Raw genomic sequence first — 20168 nt, 5'->3', positions numbered from 1 at the left:
GACAAGAATCGTTTCCATGCTCGCAGTCCAAAGATCAACATTAAGAAAGACAGCTAAATGAGCGCGCCTCGTTGTAAACCATTAAATCTTACTGGTAGTTTTTCAACTTATTTTGTGCCGTTTATGCTCATTGACGCCGGAAATCTGTGGTTTAGCGTATTTCTTATGAAAACAGAATTGCTCATATTAGTTCTGAGGTTAAAAATGCGACAGATGATTTTTAGCTAGGACTATCGCCCTTGATTTTTGCGGGATCTTGAGATATTTCCCATGGGACGCAAACGCGCGAGTTTGAGTTTCTATTGCGTGGAAAACACCGTGTTAAAAAAAAAATAACTGCTCTCTTTCCAGCTAAATTAGCTATTACGTCACATAAATAGCTTTATTTCGGTTAAGCTGCGCTTAAAATTCGTACCCATTGCTACGTGATAAAGGGGCTAAGAGTTTAATCTTGGTGCGATTAATATGCCACGCGTGTACACACGTATGAAACACGCACGCGAGCAATGTGAGGAAAAGGTTGATTCATTTGATACGAGTCATTATATAGACAGAGGAATATGTCTATAATGACTATTTAAGAGGCGCCAATTCGACGCTAATATTTTTTTTCACCACAATAATACCTATGTCGGGCCCACTTGACCGCTTGACTTGTTATTTTGTGGTATTCTGACGTTCTGTGGCCCGCGTGATAATCTTGTTGATAAATTTATTCATGAGTTTTGAGTCGGTGTACTTTTGTCATCGCTAGACACGTTCACGTTCACTGCGGCCTTTGTTTTGAAAATTTGCATTTGTTTGAACTATCTCGTTCTGTGATTGATGGTTCCTGTAAACCACTAACAGATATGTGAATTACAAAACTAATAACAGTGTGCTTGCTCCAAGTCAAGTTCATGTTACCGCGAGATCACTTAGCAAGGAAACTCCAAATTTCCTTTTGAGGAATGAGTTTGAATACCAAATCGATGCGGGACAGGACTCCAAAGTGCTCGATTGTCCTCAGCAATGTCTTAGCGATCGTATTTCGACCGACATCAACAGTACACAACTGCGAAAATATTCGCAGAGACGACTCGTCTGAAAGCGGCGATCCTAAACCGTCGCATCAACTCAACGGATTAGAATTATTCCACGAATTCAAAGAGGCGAACAAATCTACAATGCTAACAAGGCTAACGGAGAGTTTGAGCGAGATTCGGCTGAAAGGCTGGGTTTTTCCGTTCACTTTACTGATCAAAGGACCACATGAAGATGTTGAAGTGATCAAGGAGGCTTGGAGACGCCATTTTCTCCGGAGCCCGGATAATTTTATAATCAAAGATATAGGTAAGTTTATTTCAGTCATCCAAGTAGTTTTTCTTTGCTTTTCAGATTGCGATCAGTCGAGATAAAAACGCTTTCATGAACTCGTCAATCAGCTTTGCGGGGCTTTCCTCAGAAACTGATACCTAGAATTATTGCTAAGTGTTCCTCAACGTAATTTGCGTTTAATTAGACTGCCGAAACCTACTCGCATTCAAAACTTATCATGTTTTGAGCACCGCAACACATCCCTCAGGGGAACTTGTTCTGACATCCTGATCTGTGGAGAGGGAAAAAACGCTGTAAATCGTTTGATCTACGCGCAGACAGTTAGCGAGTTGTTATAGGCAAACAAGTAGATTCTCAGAGCAGGTGTATATAATACAACCGATGACATAAGTGCAGATAGCCGGTCGTACAATATTACAGTTCTGTTATTTCTCAATATGAGTTCGCCAGAATGTTCTTGCCGTGCCAACCTTAGCTTTATGCGAAAACAATGTAGTGCATTTAACTCAAAACACTCTACTACGATCTAGTTCGCTGTTCTGGATTCACTTGCTAATGCAGTTACTTCTTTGTAACGTCTTCAAAATTACACAGATTAATAATTAACACGCTTTTAAACTGACCAGAAATATATCGTTTTAAGATAGTTCCAGATAACATGTGCTTCTGATGCATTTTACTATTTTGGTTTTGGCTCATTTGAATTTTCCATTAGGGACAAGAGGTTTTGCTTGACTGGAGAAGAAAAGCTGCGGGCTTCCGATTGATAAATAAGTTTTTACATGGATGATTTCACCCGTGAATCTGTCGCAGTTATGTCCCTCAAACAACCAAACTGTTTTCGACATGAAACACGGTTCTGACTGCTTCAGGCTTTTAAAGCTACAACGAAGAAACTAAAACAACTCCGGAGACTTTCTATTTGATAAACATATGATCAACGTCTGAGTCCAAAATTAAGTTCATTTGTCTATTGTGACGGCTATTGTCAATGAAGGCTTTGAGAAATGACAAAGAAAGGGATATTTAAGCGTTTCCACGCGTGATATCTTTAATAAGCCGTGTTCTTGATGTTTTGAATGAGTTAAACAGTTCACCGATACAAAAGAATACGATACTAGAATCACTCTTTATTAGTTTTCTTTCACTCTTGGACTGATAGCAGGGTAGCACATTGTTTCATTTCGCTCTGCGATTCAAATGTTGATCAAGCGAAGTAGTTGTCGCACACTGCTCATTTGCAAAACCTTTGCCATTCTTTCCAGCCGGAAGTCATGCTTTTCTAGTGAGTTTTTCGCCGAAAGCTAGGATTAACAGGATCTTTCCTGTTCAAATCCAATTGTGTTTTTTTGAAAGGAATGTCACACAAACTAAAAACATCTATCTGTACTCTTAAGTACACAATAGCATCAAACATGGTACAAGCAAAAAGCAAACTGCATTTGCAGAAGACATAATGTCTCGAATATTAAATGAAAACTGGCGGGAGGTAAGAATCTCACTTGATTTTATCATGTTATTTTTATCGTAACTTTTTATGGAACTTCACAGGGATTTCTCCTCAAGTTTGAATTGCAGTTATTTTCAGCATCAAAGTAGATGAGAATTTTGTTTTAAAAGCCTCCCGAATGAGAAGGAAAATTTGAACAAGTGCAAGAAGGATTGTGTTCGCTTTAACGATTTTAAGTGAGCAGTCTTTGTCTTCTGCCGTGCATGACCTGCTAAGACAGTGGGCGGACCAACTAATGGGAAGAAAAATAAAATTTAGTCAAAACAAAGTAAAAGGAACTTTCATGCTGAGAGGAACAAGGAATAATTTTATAGCAAGATGATTAGAAGAGAATTCGTTTTGAGCGCAAATGTTCACTGCAGCACGCAATGTTTTCAGAGAAAAACTGAAAAGTTTTGGACCAGAGTCCGATTTTGTTCTGCTGATGAAACTGCATTGTTTAAATTTTTTTCGGTTTGGGAAAGATACTATTCCTGTAAACCTTAAGCTTTGCAGTAATTTACTAAGTATTTTTCCTAATGCGCTGTAGTTGTTCTAGAAAACATCTAAACAAATTGGTGTTTACATTTCGGCTGGCTATGAGCGATATTAAGAATTTTCACTTTTTTTCGGTAATTTGCTCCGAAGATATGAGCAATGGAAAGAGAGGAGCTCTTTTTTTCAATTTTAAATAATTGTTTCCGTTTTATTTTATCTGCTCTCCGTCACATCAACTCTAGCTGAGTTTTCGTGTTCATGAAATGTAACACCGGTGCGCAAATTCAAGAAAAGCCTATTTAAAATTTCAGCAGTGAACTAGTATGGTAATAAGCAGGAAATAATGGTACTTAATTCTTGTCAAACTAATTTTTCTTTTAACCTATGCAAAACAAAGGAAAAATAGAGAAGAAAAGGTAACTTGAAATAAATTGTGTTTACTACACTTCCACGTACACGCGCGTGCCCTTCTCCCACGTACACGAGCGCGCGCGGATACGATTTGCACGCACGTGAGTTTTCTTCTCGTGCCATCCGCGCTGCATCATCTTAAAAATAACTGCAGCGAAATTGAACTTGTGAATTGGATAGTGTTCATGCGATACCGACTCTGTCTGTGATGTTCCTCAATTGCTTTTTTTTCTTTCATTCGATAAATGAAAAGTCAGCGAACCGTTTGAAAATTTCGAAACTGCAAAACCTCCCCCTCTGTCCCATATTTTATCCTGATAAATACATGTTGCTGTGATGAAAGTTTTTCACCTTTGTCGATTCAAGACCGATAATAGATTTCCTTGGGAGTACTTGCCTTTCTTTACTTGAAGCCATCATTATGACAGTTGATTCTCTCGTTCCCAGTCCATGCAGTTGCAAAGAGCTTCGATAGTCGATACTCAGTACAAAGCTAAGTTCGAGTAGTGATTAAAAAATTAAAAGGGTAAAATTTTTACAGAAATACTAGGATTATTCGAAAACAAAAAGTGTAGCACACTTAGCCTCTCTCCCATGGAGCAACAGAGCCACATTGAGAAGGGTGGTCATGAAATAAGTGCTACACTCTCGTCCGGTTGGCAATTTTCCGGCTGTTTCATTATAATTCAAGTCGTTTTCTCGACCAAGAGGGGATCACATGCTCTTTAACTACCCCCCCCCCTCCCCTCAACCCCACACACACCCCGCGCGCCTCCCTTCACCGGTTCATCAATTCACACCCATAATCTTAAAAAGTTTTTAGCGGGAAGTTATTCGTTTCAACTTTTCTCACGCGCTTCAAACATTACTCTCCCCAGGCGCTGTAAGCTCTGTTGGTATGGAAGTTATCCAGCAAGCTCCATTCCTTCCATTAACCAAGTCTCTGATGGAAACCATAGCTGCCTTGAATAGCAGTCAGTTGACAGCCACACAGCAATCGATCGCGGAATACCTGGCAAGAACTTACCAATACGTACACGTGCCGAAACTCAATGTGATTCATGACTGCCTAGGAATTCTGATCAAGGAACGTAGAATTTACCACACAGGTAATGGATACTTTGTGAACGGTCATAACCCTTTTAACAAACCCATAGACGTGCCAAAAGAAAATGGCGAGGTTCAAAACGCGAAAGAATCGAAGTGCGTGGCGTGTGAAGTCATTTCAAAAGGAAAATCAGCGAAAAATGACAAAAGTAAGAAAAAAGGTAAAGGAAAAGTAGAGGATAATGTTAAGGAGAAGGAAAAAGAAAACGATAAGAGCAGAGAGGAGGCCAAATTGGAGCGAAAAGCTTCAGGATCTAGCACTGAGACTAAAGAAGCCAGTGATGGGAAGTCGTTGACGCCGCATACACAGGAAGAGACAACAAAGCCTCCGAGTGAAACAGCGAGTGAGACAAGCAGCGAAGGAACAAATAAGAAGCCAAAGAAACAAAAGAAAGGTGTACTCAATCAGATATCCTGTTTTATCAAAGGCAAAACCCTTTCCTCTGCAGAGGTATCTGAAGATACAATACAGGAGACAAACATTCTACCCACCTCTCCCCTTCAAGCACCGCTTGCTCCTCCAGAGGACATGTCGCCCTCCCTCATGAGAAACGAAAAAAGTGTTCTCCAACAACTCAGATTTAAAAGGACTTTGTCTGCTCCGGCGGGCCATTCACCTTTGTCTGCGCCACTTCCGAAGCTTCAAGAGTCCAACGAACGAAAACCCAAAACGCCGACTCCAAATCTCCAGGAGCTTGGCAGAAGTAAGTCCTTTTCCGCCACAGAAAAACGCCCCCAGCTTGTCATGCGAAGCAATTCGTTCACTGCTCCAAGCACAGCAACCAGAGTCGCTCGTCAGATTTCGACCGAGGGTGCTCCTGTGACTTGGGACCGACTACGCCCAAGAATGAACTACGGAGACATCATTCGGAACACACCAGGGAGACGAACAATCCATATCTCTCAACCAAATTCGTACAATATGGGAATTATCAGACCCATGAATGCGTCTCAACAGCAACCGCTATCACGAAACAGCCCCATCACAAGAGAAATCCCCAGGAAGATAGAAGGGTCACTGTCACCTTCCAGTATCCCTCGGTCATGCGCTTCTCCCTCGAGTGCTCCTCGTTTAAAAGAAAACTCAAATCATGCCCGTATCCCTGTGATGCGGAGCAAGTCTTTCACGGAACCAGGCGCAGTGAAGCTTCCAAACCGTCGGTTTTCCAATCGCCAAACGATCGGGTCACATTATGAGTCTCCTCTGCAGCAGCTGTTGGCGAGAAATACCCCGGGCTACACCTCCCCTCCGAGTAAAGTCGTGCGTGTGACAACTGTTCCTAAAGGAGTCAGGTACCATGTCCCAGCCAAACACTTACCTGCTTCGCTTAAGAGGACTGCACCCGGTACGTTCGCCCGGAAGCAGCAGAAACAACCATCAGCTTTGCCTCAGAGCGGAACTCCTCGAGAGAAACCACCGCCACGCACCGATTTCTCTTCGCCTATATTGTATGATACGAGCAAACTCGCTGACAAAGGCAAAAATTGCTTGAATAATGGCAATGTAAAAAATGCTGGCGGAGAAGCCAAATTTTACACTCCAGTCTCTCAGCCAAACTGCACTTTTCAGCAAGCCCGCGATGCACCATCAAATGGTGTCAGCAGTGAATTCATTTGCATAGAAGAGATGTCGTCAACATCAGCTTCCGAATTGACTCTAACTGAAGAGCGTGACTGGTGCACGGAGACTAGGAACGAAAATGAAGACAGAACACAGGGCCTTTACAAAAAAATCACCGAGGATACTGTTAATGATAGTTTAACATTTATTGGTATTATTTAATAAATATTAAGGCTGGTACTGATACTTGAAGCTAGAAGTGATTGCAGTTTTTTATCAAAAAAGAGGAATCGACTAGTTAATCATGGGAAAAAATACATCTGTCGTGTTCCTATGGCATGTTGTGCCAACGAAGATTATTTTTGCCTTCTCGGAGATTTGCTGAATTCGACGCGAGGTAAAAAAAATAATTAAATTCGATGATTTTGTAGTCTGATAGAATTTAGTACGTCAAATTTTGTATTCAAATGAAATGATTTAGGTTTCTAGAGAGGTTTATCGGTAGAAAAATAGAGAATATTCTTAAAATGATTTTGAAAGTGATTTTTTAATGATTCTTGTTGAAGCTTTTTTGGGAAATGGTGATGATGATAATAGACAAAAGGAGCACATTTTCAGAAAATTTTGAAAACAGATATTTGATACTAAAGTAAACTACAGTAGATATCATAAATGCTGCAACCTGATTGGCTAAACTATACTTGTTATCTATTCTATGATAGGCGGGGGAGTACTGGTAAGAAGCAAAACAGCGTGCGGTTGTAAACAAAATGAAAAACGATATGAGCCTGTCGTATTTATAAGTTTTGAAAGACTAGCAGAATTAAAGAAAAGAATTAGATCATTTGCTCTCGATTTGTATTCGTAATAGTTGCTTCTTTCTTCGTCTTCGTCAACCCTACCACAATAGAAATCTTGAGCTCGTTAAACATCAGTATTAACTGAAGTTGCTTGTCACAGTTGTAGAAGGCAAAATATATTGTCAAAAAGAGCAAGGTGCGGATTTTTTTTCTCCCCTTCTCCACGAGTTCTAGTCCTCCTTTTATAGCATAGACCTTTTCTTTCTTGACATTGCCGACAATTTTTCAGGTCGCAGAAATCTGAGATATTTTGGCATTATATTTCTCAACCTCTGGCTTCAGTTATTTTGCAAGTGGGATAAACTTTATAAATAATTTTGTAAATTATTATTCCCATTCGCGTTTATACACCGTTACGTTAACTGCAATTCAGGCGAAAATCGTTGGAGTCTTGATGTATCAAACAATAAATAGCAGTAGCGCTGTCAGTGAAGGAGATTTCCTGGGAGTGATCAGAAATTTTAAATTTTTGGACTGACGAAGGGTAGTTAAATGTAATATGGAACGTTCACCTTTTAAGATTTCGTTTGCTATTTTAAAATCTATTTCCTGTCAATTTAGAGGAAGTTTGGGACTGGTAATTATTTGTCGCCAATGAAGGGGTGGGGGGGGGGGGAGGTGGGGAGGGGGGTCGGAGATTTTTGGCTATTTTATGATAAAATTTACCTGATCCCCCCTCATTGGCTGTTATTTGGCAGTTAATTTTCTATAGTCCCACCCCTCCTATGTACTCTGTCAGCGTCGACTGATTCCCCTCCGTTCACCCTGAAAATCTTGTGATCCACCCTGAAGTCCAAAAATCCTCCCCCACCCCCACCACCCACACACAAACCCACCCGCCCACCCCAGGTTATAAATAATGTCGTACTTGTCCCCTGGTGGAATTCAGATCAAAATGTTTTCTACGGGGAGCATCGGAACTTGGGTATCGCTTTCTCAGTCGCGCTTAAGCCCCTCGACTGGAGAAAATTCTGTGCTGGCCCTGATAACCTTGGGTTGTGCTTTCATAGAGGCTCGTTTTCCAATACAAGTTTACTGAGCGAAAAAATTAGCCCAAGTATCTCGATATTAAACTTGTAATTGTTTCCCTTTAGTCTGCAGGGCAATGTTCATAGAAAATGATAAAAACAAAAGATGATTTTTCTTCGATATCATTTCTTAAGTAAACACCGGAAAATTATATTTGTTTGAAATTTATATTATGTTTGAACAAATCTATAAACAATTACATTCACGTATACAATCTGCCATTTTGACTTTTGTTTTCATCATAAATTTAAGAAGTTCATTTATGTGACTAACAACTGTTTCCATTTGAGTGAGAATAAAAAATAGGATTATTTACATAAACAGGATTTGATCCAGTCTTTTCCATGATCATCCCGCACCTGATACGATAAACTATTTACCTTGTAAGGAAACACAAGTACAGCTTGCCTTTCCATTGATTTCTACCGTGTGAATATCGCTCGAAAACCCCAATTGCAAAATCATTTCTGTTTGACGAGGAGAACAGTTACAACAGCTCAATTAAGTGAAACAAACGAACTATTCGCATCCGTCAGAAGGCTGATTTATTTACTGCATTGAAAACGCAAAAATATCTGTCTAATAGCTCATTGAAATTTCCTCTTTTTATGGAACTCAGCGGGTACTTGAATTTAAATCATTTTTAATGCCATAAGTTTTTATAAGTGGGAGCTGACGACATGTTATGACAAGCTCTCGGGTATTTTTATTTTTACTTGAAGTCCTGCCAAGAACTACATAGTCAACGACAAGCAAAAATCACGCAGATTTTGAAGTTGCTGGGGCGACTGTCGCCTTTACAATTTTCCTACTGAAATGGCAGCTGTATTCTTGAAGATTAAAAACAACAGGGTGTGAACTTTGTCGGGGTTTCCAGCGGGACAATTAATTGTATGTTGCGTTTTTCCGAAAGAGTGAGAAGAAAACTTCGCCGCCGTTATGTCCTGTAATCGCTCAGGAATTCTCACCGCAAGTTGGTCTTCTTCAGAAAAAATCATTTCTTTCATTGCCCTTTTTGTGGTCAATTTCCTGGCGGTTACCGGCAACTTCTTGGTTGTGATAGTTATTGCGCGCACGAGGCAGCTTCGTCAGAAGGAATCAAACTGGTTTGTGGTAAACTTGGCGCTCGCCGATCTGTTTGTTGCCTTCACTGTAATCCCAACGACATTGGACACCTTAATGAGTGGCGGCTTTCGACTCGGATTCAAATTTAAGGAGTTTATCGGCTTTGCAAACTTTCTATTTTGTATTTGTTCCATCATGAACTTGCAGCTACTATCGTTCGACCGATGGTTTGCGATTGCGAAACCATTCAAATACATATCTTTTGTTAGCCCGAGAAAAGCCGTGGCGGCGTCTTTGCTTGTCTGGCTTTATGCTATGTTCTGTGCTCTTCCGCCAAAATTCGGCCTAAGTTCATATTTCTGTTTCATCCCTAATCTGGATAACTGCGATATTGAAAAAGACTGGTCTGGATCAAGTGGATCTCTCGTCTTCGCCATCGCAGTGTTAGGGCTAACATACTGTTTCGCACTGACTGTAATGGCAGTTTGCTACTGGAAAATATTCGGAATCGCGCGTTCACACGTTCGGAGGATAAACGTTCAGAATTTTCCCAATTGCATGTCAAGTGAAAAATTTCAACCACTGCAAATGAAGGATATTTCATATTCGTCGACTTCTCGAATAGAAACACCAAGGAAAACTTTCGAAATTTTCGCTCCTATTGCTTCAAACAATAGACAAACTCGGGGACACCGCTCCCACGCATCCGACATTCGAACAGCAAAAAGTTTCCTTACCGTGATCGGGGCGTACTTTTTTCGCTGGACTCCTTTCTGTGTAAAATTGTTACTAGACATCCTAAAACAGGAAAAAATCAACCCCAAAGTGAGTTTGATTTTTCTGTGGCTGGGTTATACAAATAGCTGCTTAAATCCTCTCATTTATACCTGGAAGTACAAACAGTTCAGGAGCGCTTTGATATCAGCTACGAAGAAATTTCGCGGGAGATTTTCTGTGAACAGATCGAGCCGGCAATAACAGATGGGGTACTCATTAGGGACCTTAAGCAAACTAAGGTGGCGACGGCAACGAGGACATGGAAAAACAAAAGATCTAATTGGCAGAGCAATAGCTCAGCACGCGCGTTTTAAAATGAATATGAAAAATAAACTGAAAAATGCTAAAAAATTGTTTCATTATTGTTAATTTTTTAATCACGATACCTATTGGATTATGGACCACTTATGGGTTGCACGATCACAAAAACTGGACAGAGGCAAGAGAATTTTGACTATATTATCTTGATAGAGGTAAACAGAATATTTCTTCCTACCGGCAATAACAGATGGGGTACTCATTCGGGACCTTAAGCAAACCACGATGGCGACGGCAACGAGGACATGGAAAAACTAAAGATCTAATTGGCAGAGCAATAGCTCAGCACGCGTGTTTTAAAATTTTGTACATTTCTTAGCCGTCCTATGCAAAACAACAGGGACCTTAAGCAAACCACGACCGCGACGGCAACGAGGACATGGAAAAACGAAAGATCAGTAATTGGCAGAACAATAGCTCAACACGTGCGTTTTAAAACTTTGTACATTTCTTAGCCGTCCTATGCAAAACAACAACGTGAAATCACGACAATTTGCGTCGTCAGCGAACTGAAACCGCGACGGCAAATTTTTGTAATTTCCATTTGGAGCTCAACGCTTCTTTTATACGTTATGCTGAGGTTGAGGTGTGGCGACGTATGAGACGGTAAACACGTGCAGCCATTTTTGAAATTCTAATTAAAGGCAGAAATTCACTTTTTAGTCGAAGTCTTCTTTGGCGTTGCCGTCCTGACTGCTTAAGGTCCCTAACAACGTGAAATCACCACACTTTGCGTCGTCTGCGAACCGAAACCGCGACAGCAAATTATTTTAATTTCCATTTAGAACTCTACGCTTCTTTTCTACGTTATGCTGAAGCTGACACATGCAGCTTATTAAATTCTAATTAAAGGCAGAAATTCATTTTTTAATCGAAGTTTTCCTTGGCGTTGCCTTCCTTACTGCTTAAGGTCCCTAACGACTGAGCGGGAGAGCCGGACAAGGAATTTTTGGCTAGAGGTTATGACGTAGTGACCGAGCTCAACGAGGTTTCTGCTTCATGACCGAGGGCCAAATATTTTCCCGTCCGTCCCGACCATGTTATCATGATATGAATACCAAGAGTTGTAAATTTTTTGGAAATTTGTTTACCTCGAATAGGACTTACTTGTATGCAAAGAAAGGTAGACTCTAGACAATTAGTAAAAACTTTCTACAATCAAAATTTTTCCCTTTTATCTCTGAGTTAGAACAAGAAGCTCATACTTCATCTAATTTCAATTTACGCTCTTGGGAAATGCAAAAGAGCGGTGTGAATGTGGAGCCGGACGGCTTTTCCGGACCAGCTCACGTGAACCCGTCCGGCATTTCACACGTCAGCTTTTACTATGGTTCTCAATGGGAGTGCGCGCGCGGGGCCGCACAGGTCGTTTTACAACAAAAGTAGTAAGACCGAGGGAGGTTCACTTGGATATCAGAAACCTTCCGATCCTAGCCAGTGGCTGGCGATGATTTAAGCGCCCGAGTTGCGAGTACGAGTTTGAGACCGCTCAAAGCTCCAAAGCACACACAAAAGCGCTGACTTCGCAGGCTAGTGAAGTCTCAGGAAGGACTGTATATCATCAGGAGTTCAATAAGTAATGGCTCCTGATATGAAACATTTTTTTTCTTAAGTTAAACTTCAGTCCTAGAACTTGAGAACATTAAGGGCTAGGTCTTGGTGGTGTAGATCTTAAAAAAAAAAAAAGGGACAATATCGCTTGAGATCGAATTCCCCCGGCTAGGATGAAACAACTCGGTCTTTTGAAAATCCATTCAAAATTACTTTCTTATAGTATCATACAAGCATCGCGCTATGAGCGCATTGTGAGCCCCGAATAATCGCGAGCTGCGGCTGCTTCCCCATATTTGGCACTGCTTAATTTGGCAACAATTCCAGAATTAATATCGGCCCGTGAAAACAGTACGTAGGCACGAATATCGCTGCTAACTTGTTTATTTTCCTTTTCCATCTCCTACCGGCATTCACATTTTATTGAAAAATCCACTGTTTTAATTTTTGATGGAAGGAATTTCTGTTTCCGGTAGGAAATTCCTCGACGAATGCTCTAATTCGTGCGTGACACAGTGAAGTTAGATCCCTATGATCACCTAGTCTTTTCTCGCCTGTATCCAAGATTTATAACTGAAATTATTTCCTCAACATTACCACAACTACGTTATGTTTCACGACAAAGAAGACGAAGATGCAGAACGTGAAGTATCAGCTAAAGAACAAGTGTTCAAGATCATAATAATCGGCGACAGTGGCGTCGGAAAGACTTGCCTCGCTCATCGATTTTCCACGGGGAAATTTCCTGAAAGGACAGAAGCAACAATTGGGGTTGACTTCTGGGAGAGATCGCTTACAATAAACGGGTCGAGCGTTCGGGTGAGTTGAAATGCTTATTCCAGCAGGTCTTCTTGCGGTTCTTTGTGCTTGTGGATTAATTCCTTTTTAAAATCTCTCACAATTCACGTCTATTTCGTGTACTTGGAGTGTCACGTCTTGATTTCTATCTTGTTCGGTGTTTCTCAATAAAGTTTCAGGATACATGCATGCATTAACATAGGAAACAATACACTTGGTGCAATTACTCATAAGACGTGAATGGATAGATCTTGCAACATGGATCAACCAATTATTCTTATAAAGCATTAGAGATGAGTAGCTTTCAATAATCCACTTTAATAATAAATTGTTTAGATTCCAAACCAACCAGAAGAACATTAAATATGCTGCATCAACAGCAATAATTGTTATCAAGTTCCTTTCGAACTGAGATTCACCCAGATGGAAGGATAGACAGCCTGCTTGAATTATTTGTGCTAAAATTAAAGGTGCATGGAAGATCCTTAGCCAGGGGAGATTTCACTGCTCCTCACCATCCCAGATTGTGCCAATATTCCACAAGGAAATTGCTAGGTATCTGTTGGTTCGAAATTTGGTTCAGACTGACTCCATCAATAAGCATATCATGACTACCACTTTATATCTTATTCAAGATTTTCTTTTGTTTCATGAATATGGCTGTCTGTGCCTATGGGCAAGATGAAGCAAATCTTGTGTTCTACTCTTGTGTTGCTACTCTCACCTACTTTTGGACAATTTTGGCTATGGAGTCAAATAAAATGGCAGAAGGCAATCTAAACAAAGAAAAAATAAACAATCTTTGTGAGTTTATTTTGCTAAAAAAAAAACTGGCATTTTCCCAGCACTTGAAAATAATCAAGTCATTCTTGATTCTTAAATCTTTTTGCTTTATAATAAATTGTTTATCATCCAGTCATCTTGACCTCATGCTTGGTCAATGATAAATGTACATTTTATCCATCCTGCATCTCAGTTCACAAGCTTTTTTGGCTTTTTACAGCCTTGCAAGCACTCATTTATGGCCTTCTTATGGCAATTTTTCTATAATTTTTTATCATCAACAACTCTCTGGGACATACATTTCATACTAAAATGACTAAACTTTTAATGTGATTGGTTGCAGTTACAAATATGGGACACTGCTGGTCAAGAGAGATTTCGTAAAAGCATGGTTGTTCATTACTACAGGAATGTGAGTGCTGTTATTTTCATGTATGACATCACAAGGGAAGGCTCATTCAGGGCTTTAGAAACCTGGTTACAGGAATATGATCATTATGGACTCACTGAAATTGATGGTGAGGGCTGCTCAGTTCCGAAACTTATGATTGGTAACAAATGCGATCTTATTCATGAGAGAACAATCAATTCAAACGAAGCAAGAAAATTTGCTGATCTTCACAATATGCCAATGTGGGAAATTTCAACCAAGAATGATGAAGAACTGGAGACAATTGAGTCCATCTTTATAACTCTTGCTCACAAACTTGTTAAGTCCAAAACTTTTATGGATCGGCCACTTCGTTATACAAGTGAAGATTCCAATAGCCAAAGCACCAAATCAAAAACTAGATCAGGAAGATTCAGAGGTTCACAGAAGAGAATTAAACTCAAGAATCAGTCAGGAGAACACAGGAAAAATTGTTGTGAATCCACGTAAATTGAGACTTTGAGTTAAGTTTGCTTTCAGGCTCTGAAGTTTGCAATAGTTTTAGGTTGTAAAAATTTAATACTTGTGCTATGAAGTGTCAAGCAGAAAAAATATTTCCTTTCAATGTTCCAAATTCAGGGTTCATATTCACAGTAACATTGTTGTGGGGTTGTCTGTTTTTGTTAGCTGGGGTTATAATTAAAGGCTATCTTAAGATTTGCCTTTGATTTCTGAGTAAAAATTATCTCATTGTGACTATGTGAAATAATAAGCATTCACAGGCAAGTGAACCTAGATCACCATTCACTGGTGATTGACTGTTTAATAATTTGAATGTTCAGTGTGAGCATGATTTATGTCAAACCACATGGTCCAGTTAATTAAAAAGGCTTTCTTAGGTTACAGTTTGAGTCCATTATGGGATCTCAATATTTCAAGTGTGGTGAAGGGGACTATATTATGGGTCACTGAAGAACTCAAATGTTTTATTTAGCAATAACTGTTAAGCTTCCTTTAATTTTTTTCTCAAAAATCTATGTCTTTTTTTTTAATTCAAGAATAAAAATTCAATGTTGTTCAGGCTGCTGAACCTTTTTGAAATAACTGGCCCAATATTTCTCTTTGATTGGTACACTGAAACAAGAACTTACCATAATTCTATTACTACTTTGTGTTTATCTTGAAATCAAACTTCCATCTTTTTTTTAATTATGCCACCAAAAACATTAGTTTCCAGATAAAAGGAATAGTGCTATTGCATGAAACAGATATACAAATAAGCTGCAGGCTGTGATTTAGTATTCAGTACACCAATAGCACAAACAGTTTAATTGATTAACTTGTAAATAACTCTCACATTAGTTTTCAAAACGAGTTATCATTCCAGTGGAGATTTACAGATTATGTTAATTGTTTTACTAGATAATCTCCAATGTGTCTTTGGATAATTCCCTAAAAGTAAGAATTGTATGCTTGAAACTGTATGCCTTTAATAGTAAAATTAACCTAGAGATATTTAGTAATTTCACTTCCCCCTACAAAATCAATATATTTTCTAGAAGTCAGTTGTGGAGAATAGAGGAAAATATCATGCAGGAGACATAATTTGATTGAACACTGCATTCTCAGTACTGACATTATAAGAAATATTTTCAGACAGGAGGGAGAATTGATGAAAGAGATTTTGGGATTTGAAAAAGTTAGGTGCTCCTTGTGTTAACAAATTGTTGTTTGTTGGTAGTGATAGCTTCATCTTTATAAGTAATATATCACTTCCTAATATGAAGTAACTCAGGTAATGCTATGTTATATTTACATTGTAGATTTTATACTATTGGTGCTGCTCAAAAGTATAAATAACCATCAACAAAGATCAAATAAAAATTATTGTCAATAATTACATATTTCATAAATGAAATTTCAAAAGGAGTAACCATGAGAGTTGAATTAAAAGATTAAATCCATTGCATATGTATCATAGCTATTTAGGAAATTATAAATTTGTTTTAATTAAATGATTTGCCATGCTCTTGACTTGATTGATGTCTCCTTGTTGCCTCATTAACCCCTCTTTGTCTCATCACCCCCTTCCCTCTCCCCACCCTCAGCATTTTCAGTCCCAATGGTCACTTTCTGTCAACTGATTTTAGGGAGTATAGTTTGTTTCTCATCTCATCTGTTTAATTTTCATTCTTCAATCCCTAGAAATGCTAAGCAAGATCTTACAAGCAATCCTTTAGTGCCGTTCCACCTCAAAATGGAACTGATGAGTGTTGATAACTGAATGCAGTATATAGGGTGCAAGCCACAATTATTTTATTCAAAATGATTCTGTTTGTATCTTACTGAATTTAAGGTACTAAACAAGCAACATCGCTCTCCAGGCAGGTCATTTTTTTTTCTTAACTTGGGTAAACAACGTGAACGAGACATTAAAATCTGAGAGGAGAAATAAAAACGCCCAGGCGGCAACATTAGTCTGAGAAGGAACAAGGTCGACTTAAAGGCGGGAGAGGATTGATATAGATCAGGAATGGCGATTTTACGCTTAAGTCCCCGAGATGTATTTAGTGTGACATGCTTCCTTAACCACAAGCGCAAAAATCGGAAAGACCTTAAGGGCGCAAAAGTATTGCTTTTAAGATCGTGTAAATATTCCGGTTAAACAGGAGACGTTAGTTTCAGATTGGAAATGTTTGTGGTTATATTTTGATCAGAATCAGGGGTTAATTTTCAGTTTCCCATAGGGAAGTTTTCAGTCGTGCGGCCAAAATAGCACGATAAACAAATAAAAAATTCCCAATTGCGATGGAAATACTTTCTCAGTAACGAAACCGGAAACGGAACTCAACGAAACTGAAAGGAACGTGCCGGAAGTCGACGCTGGGGACACCGAGTTGTTATTTTATGACGTCATCTAGGGCTTGTCCAATCAAAACAATTGAAAACAATACTTTTAGTACTCTCGCGCGTGATTGTACAGCATGTAATCTGCTAAATTTATCGAAGTAAATTTTACTTTTATGCGTTGGTTTTTCCCTGTCGATTCATCAGTGCTCTACCAACTATCGTTTAACTGGCGGAATATACTAGAACGTAGATCGATCTGAATATTTCAAACATCAAAGCGATCTAAACTCAAGAAACTTCGCACGTGAAATGGATGACTACAGCTATCTTTTCAAAATCATCTTGATTGGAGATGCAAACGTCGGAAAAACATGCTTGGTGAAGAGATTTGCTAAAGGTTTCTTTACACCTTCTCAGGGCCCTACAATCGGCGTGGATTTCACGATACGAACTGTAGAAGTCGATGGTGAAAAAGTGAAGGTATAACACTTGTTTGTCGGTGTTGCTGAAGCAAAGCTGTAACATAAAAAGACTCGATTTCGAAAGCTGCTCGCAATTTTTTTTTTTTGCATTTCGTCACTACATATTTTGCTAAATTAAATGATGATTTTGGCAACTTTCAATCATGTGTCTAAGTATAAACTTGTTTCTTTCGTATTTTCAATTGTTTCCAGTACAAGCTCGATTCAAGAGTGAAATTTAACATTGCCCGCTTTCGTGAGCGGCATCGGTTTTGTTTTTCATTTTCAAACCACAATATTTATGAATTAAATGATGATAATCGTTTCCTCGACGTCCGATAAGAAAGCGACGTTCAATGAAAAACATTATTCAACGATACTATGAATTTTTTTTTCTTTTTTCGAAGATTTTAAACAGCTGTCTTTCTTGGAAAGTACGTGCGTGTTTGATCCATTGTAATATGCAATTTGCGCCTACGTTTCAACTGCTTTTTGCTGGTAATTTCGTTGACTGGGTGTTAAAAATCGAAAATTCCTCAGATCATTTCCTCTTAATAAATTCGTCCTCTGTTGATTTACAGAATACAAATGAGTTCTTGAAGTTCGAGGATGTGATCATGCCCATTTTTAAAACGTAGATTTAACTTCCATTATTAAATGCGCAGTAAAACCACAACATTGTCAGTGTGGAAAATAAGTTGAAACTTTTTCCCAAACAGATTGCGTGAATAAAACCCTAGCTCATTTACAACTTGCTAAATTTCGTTTTGGGAACACAGTAATAGAGAGACTTCCGCTCGGAAACGCGTACATTCAATTACAATCATTTGTTTTCCATTTACCTTTAGTTTTGGTAGTTTTCCCACTTTCTGTTTCATTTGCATTAGCTTTAGCCGGTGTCATGTGAAATTTTTAATTTTCGCCTAGATATTTAGGTGTTAGATATGATAGATAATTCTGTTTCACTTTATATGAGTTGCCAGCTGAATTGTTATCCATTAAGTGATGAGCCTTCAAAATCGGAAGTCCTCGCTTCGTTGTTGGAAAACATAAGCGTAAAAAAGAAAGCTGAAACAAAAAAAAGGTGTTACTACTCAAAAAAGAAAAATTTACGTCCTGATCTCAAGCTATAATTCATCGGCTTACTGATTAAGAAGCATGTGAAATTTTTAGGCCTGAATAAATCTTGAACCTGTGAGACTGTGCATTATTTAGGCCTCAAATTAAAAGAGTTAACAATGAAATATTTAAAATTTTTTTTTTCAAATAAGTTAACTTGTGGTGAAAAATTTTTTTCATGACCTTTAACTCCTTAGAGTGACTAACATCTAATATCTCTATACATTAACTTAACTGGATCAGACATAAAGATTACGAGAATACAGGAATTGATCAGCCAATCAAAAAGCTCCTGATTGTGAAAGAAATTCACTTTGTCAGTTGTAAAGAGAACAGTATATTCAACAAAATATTCTTCTTGATATTAAGGCGTAAAGGGTTAGTCTCTTGTTATTTTCATTCCTGTTATACATTTATTGATTTATTTCTTTTATATTTGTAGCTGCAAGTATGGGATACTGCAGGCCAAGAACGCTTCCGTTCTGTCACACAGAGTTACTACCACAATGCAGATGGCGTCATTGTAACATATGATATCACCAATCGAAAATCATTTGACAACTTGCAACAACATTGGCTTGACGATGTTCATAGATTTACAAGCAAGAAAGTGCTTATGTATATGGTAGGGAACAAGTGTGATTTGTCACAAGAGAGAGAAGTGGATTTTGGGAGTGTGCAAATGATTGCAGAACAAGAAAACTGTATTGCCATGGAAACATCTGCCAAAGAAGCAGACAATGTAGAGAACTTGTTTATGAGTTTAGCTACACAGTTGAAGAGAAATGTTAAAAATGTGGAGGGTAACGAAACAAAAGACAATCCAACTGCTGACGAGAATGGCACTACTGGGGTTAACCTTGGAGGCCATTCAATTTGTGCGCGGGGACCCCTCTCTTGTTGTAGAGTATAGAAATATTGACAGCATTAAAGATTCAAAAAACATGGATTAAAAAACTCAACAAATTCCAAACCATCCCAAGAAAGGAAAGACTTTTATGTTATTTAGGAAAGAGTTCAATAACAACATTTACAATTTTGCAAATTTTACCATAGTGGGAAGAATTAAACTTCTCTGTTTATGATATCAAGTACAAAAGTATATTGGGCATCATGACCGCCTCTCCCAAAAAAATCACTCATAATTTTAAAAAAGATTCTAGTATGTGAAATGAACCCCATAATTTATAGAAATATTGATATTATAGTCACACAAAACAAGTAGACAAGTTTTCATACCAGATTCAGTCAAATATATATCAATTGTTAAAGGGAAAAGATCATGTATATATTGTATAAAATTAGTTGGTGAGGAACATTTGTATTCAATTATATTTTTCTGTATAAATGACAATTTTCTGCAAAGGATTATTAAATATCTTTCCAAGTGAAGCTACATTACAACTGTAAAATATTTCTTTTTTTGCAATCTGAGTGGAACATTACCTTCTTAGGTCATTTAACTGAAAATTAATTATCTTTTTCTAAAGTCAACAATTTTTAGATCGTTTTAACCCTTTCCCAAGATCTCATTAGTAACTCTCCTTACTGTCTGCAATATAGTTCTTCTGATGTTAGTTTGGAGAATTTGATATTAGATCAACTAATAATCCCCTAAATAAGATTTTTCTTGATTCTCATTACTTGTCACCTTGATATTGTATTGATATTGTAAGAAGAAATTCAGTCTTGGTCACTCATGGGAGTTAAAGGATTATTATGCAAGGTTAAGTTTTTCTTATAACTTCCAATATGTACCTCATGACCTGGCAAATCTTTTCAGAAAAAAAGACATGATGTAAAA

General features: G+C 38.4%; 4 protein-coding genes across 4 annotated transcripts; all 4 read left to right on the top strand.

Annotated features, from left to right (window-relative positions):
* The first annotated feature begins 705 nt into the window (after positions 1–705).
* On the top strand, positions 706–7378 carry LOC113678114 (uncharacterized). The gene is made up of 2 exons (XM_027194982.2): positions 706–1332; positions 4594–7378. The coding sequence occupies exons 1-2, from the start codon at positions 951–953 to the stop codon at positions 6603–6605; spliced, it is 2394 nt and encodes a 797-aa protein (XP_027050783.2). The 5' UTR covers positions 706–950; the 3' UTR covers positions 6606–7378.
* Positions 7379–9062: 1684 nt separating this feature from the next.
* On the top strand, positions 9063–10465 carry LOC113678115 (5-hydroxytryptamine receptor 1E-like). Its single transcript, XM_027194983.2, has one exon. The coding sequence runs from the start codon at positions 9212–9214 to the stop codon at positions 10313–10315; it is 1104 nt and encodes a 367-aa protein (XP_027050784.2). The 5' UTR covers positions 9063–9211; the 3' UTR covers positions 10316–10465.
* Positions 10466–12278: 1813 nt separating this feature from the next.
* LOC149035044 (putative Ras-related protein Rab-33) lies at positions 12279–15962 on the top strand. Its single transcript, XM_089191229.1, has 2 exons — positions 12279–12802; positions 13908–15962. The coding sequence occupies exons 1-2, from the start codon at positions 12593–12595 to the stop codon at positions 14442–14444; spliced, it is 747 nt and encodes a 248-aa protein (XP_089047355.1). The 5' UTR covers positions 12279–12592; the 3' UTR covers positions 14445–15962.
* A 925-nt stretch (positions 15963–16887) lies between these two features.
* Positions 16888–20004, top strand: LOC113678128 (ras-related protein Rab-30). The gene is made up of 2 exons (XM_027194996.2): positions 16888–17264; positions 18807–20004. Exons 1-2 carry the CDS (start codon positions 17094–17096, stop codon positions 19275–19277), a joined length of 642 nt encoding a protein of 213 aa, XP_027050797.2. The 5' UTR covers positions 16888–17093; the 3' UTR covers positions 19278–20004.
* The last annotated feature ends 164 nt before the right edge of the window (positions 20005–20168 follow it).

Source organism: Pocillopora damicornis, chromosome 13, assembly GCF_964200805.1.
Source record: "Pocillopora damicornis chromosome 13, jaPocDami1.2, whole genome shotgun sequence".
In the NCBI taxonomy this organism is placed as follows: Eukaryota; Metazoa; Cnidaria; class Anthozoa; order Scleractinia; family Pocilloporidae; genus Pocillopora; species Pocillopora damicornis.
This window is presented reverse-complemented; position numbering and strand designations above follow the sequence as displayed.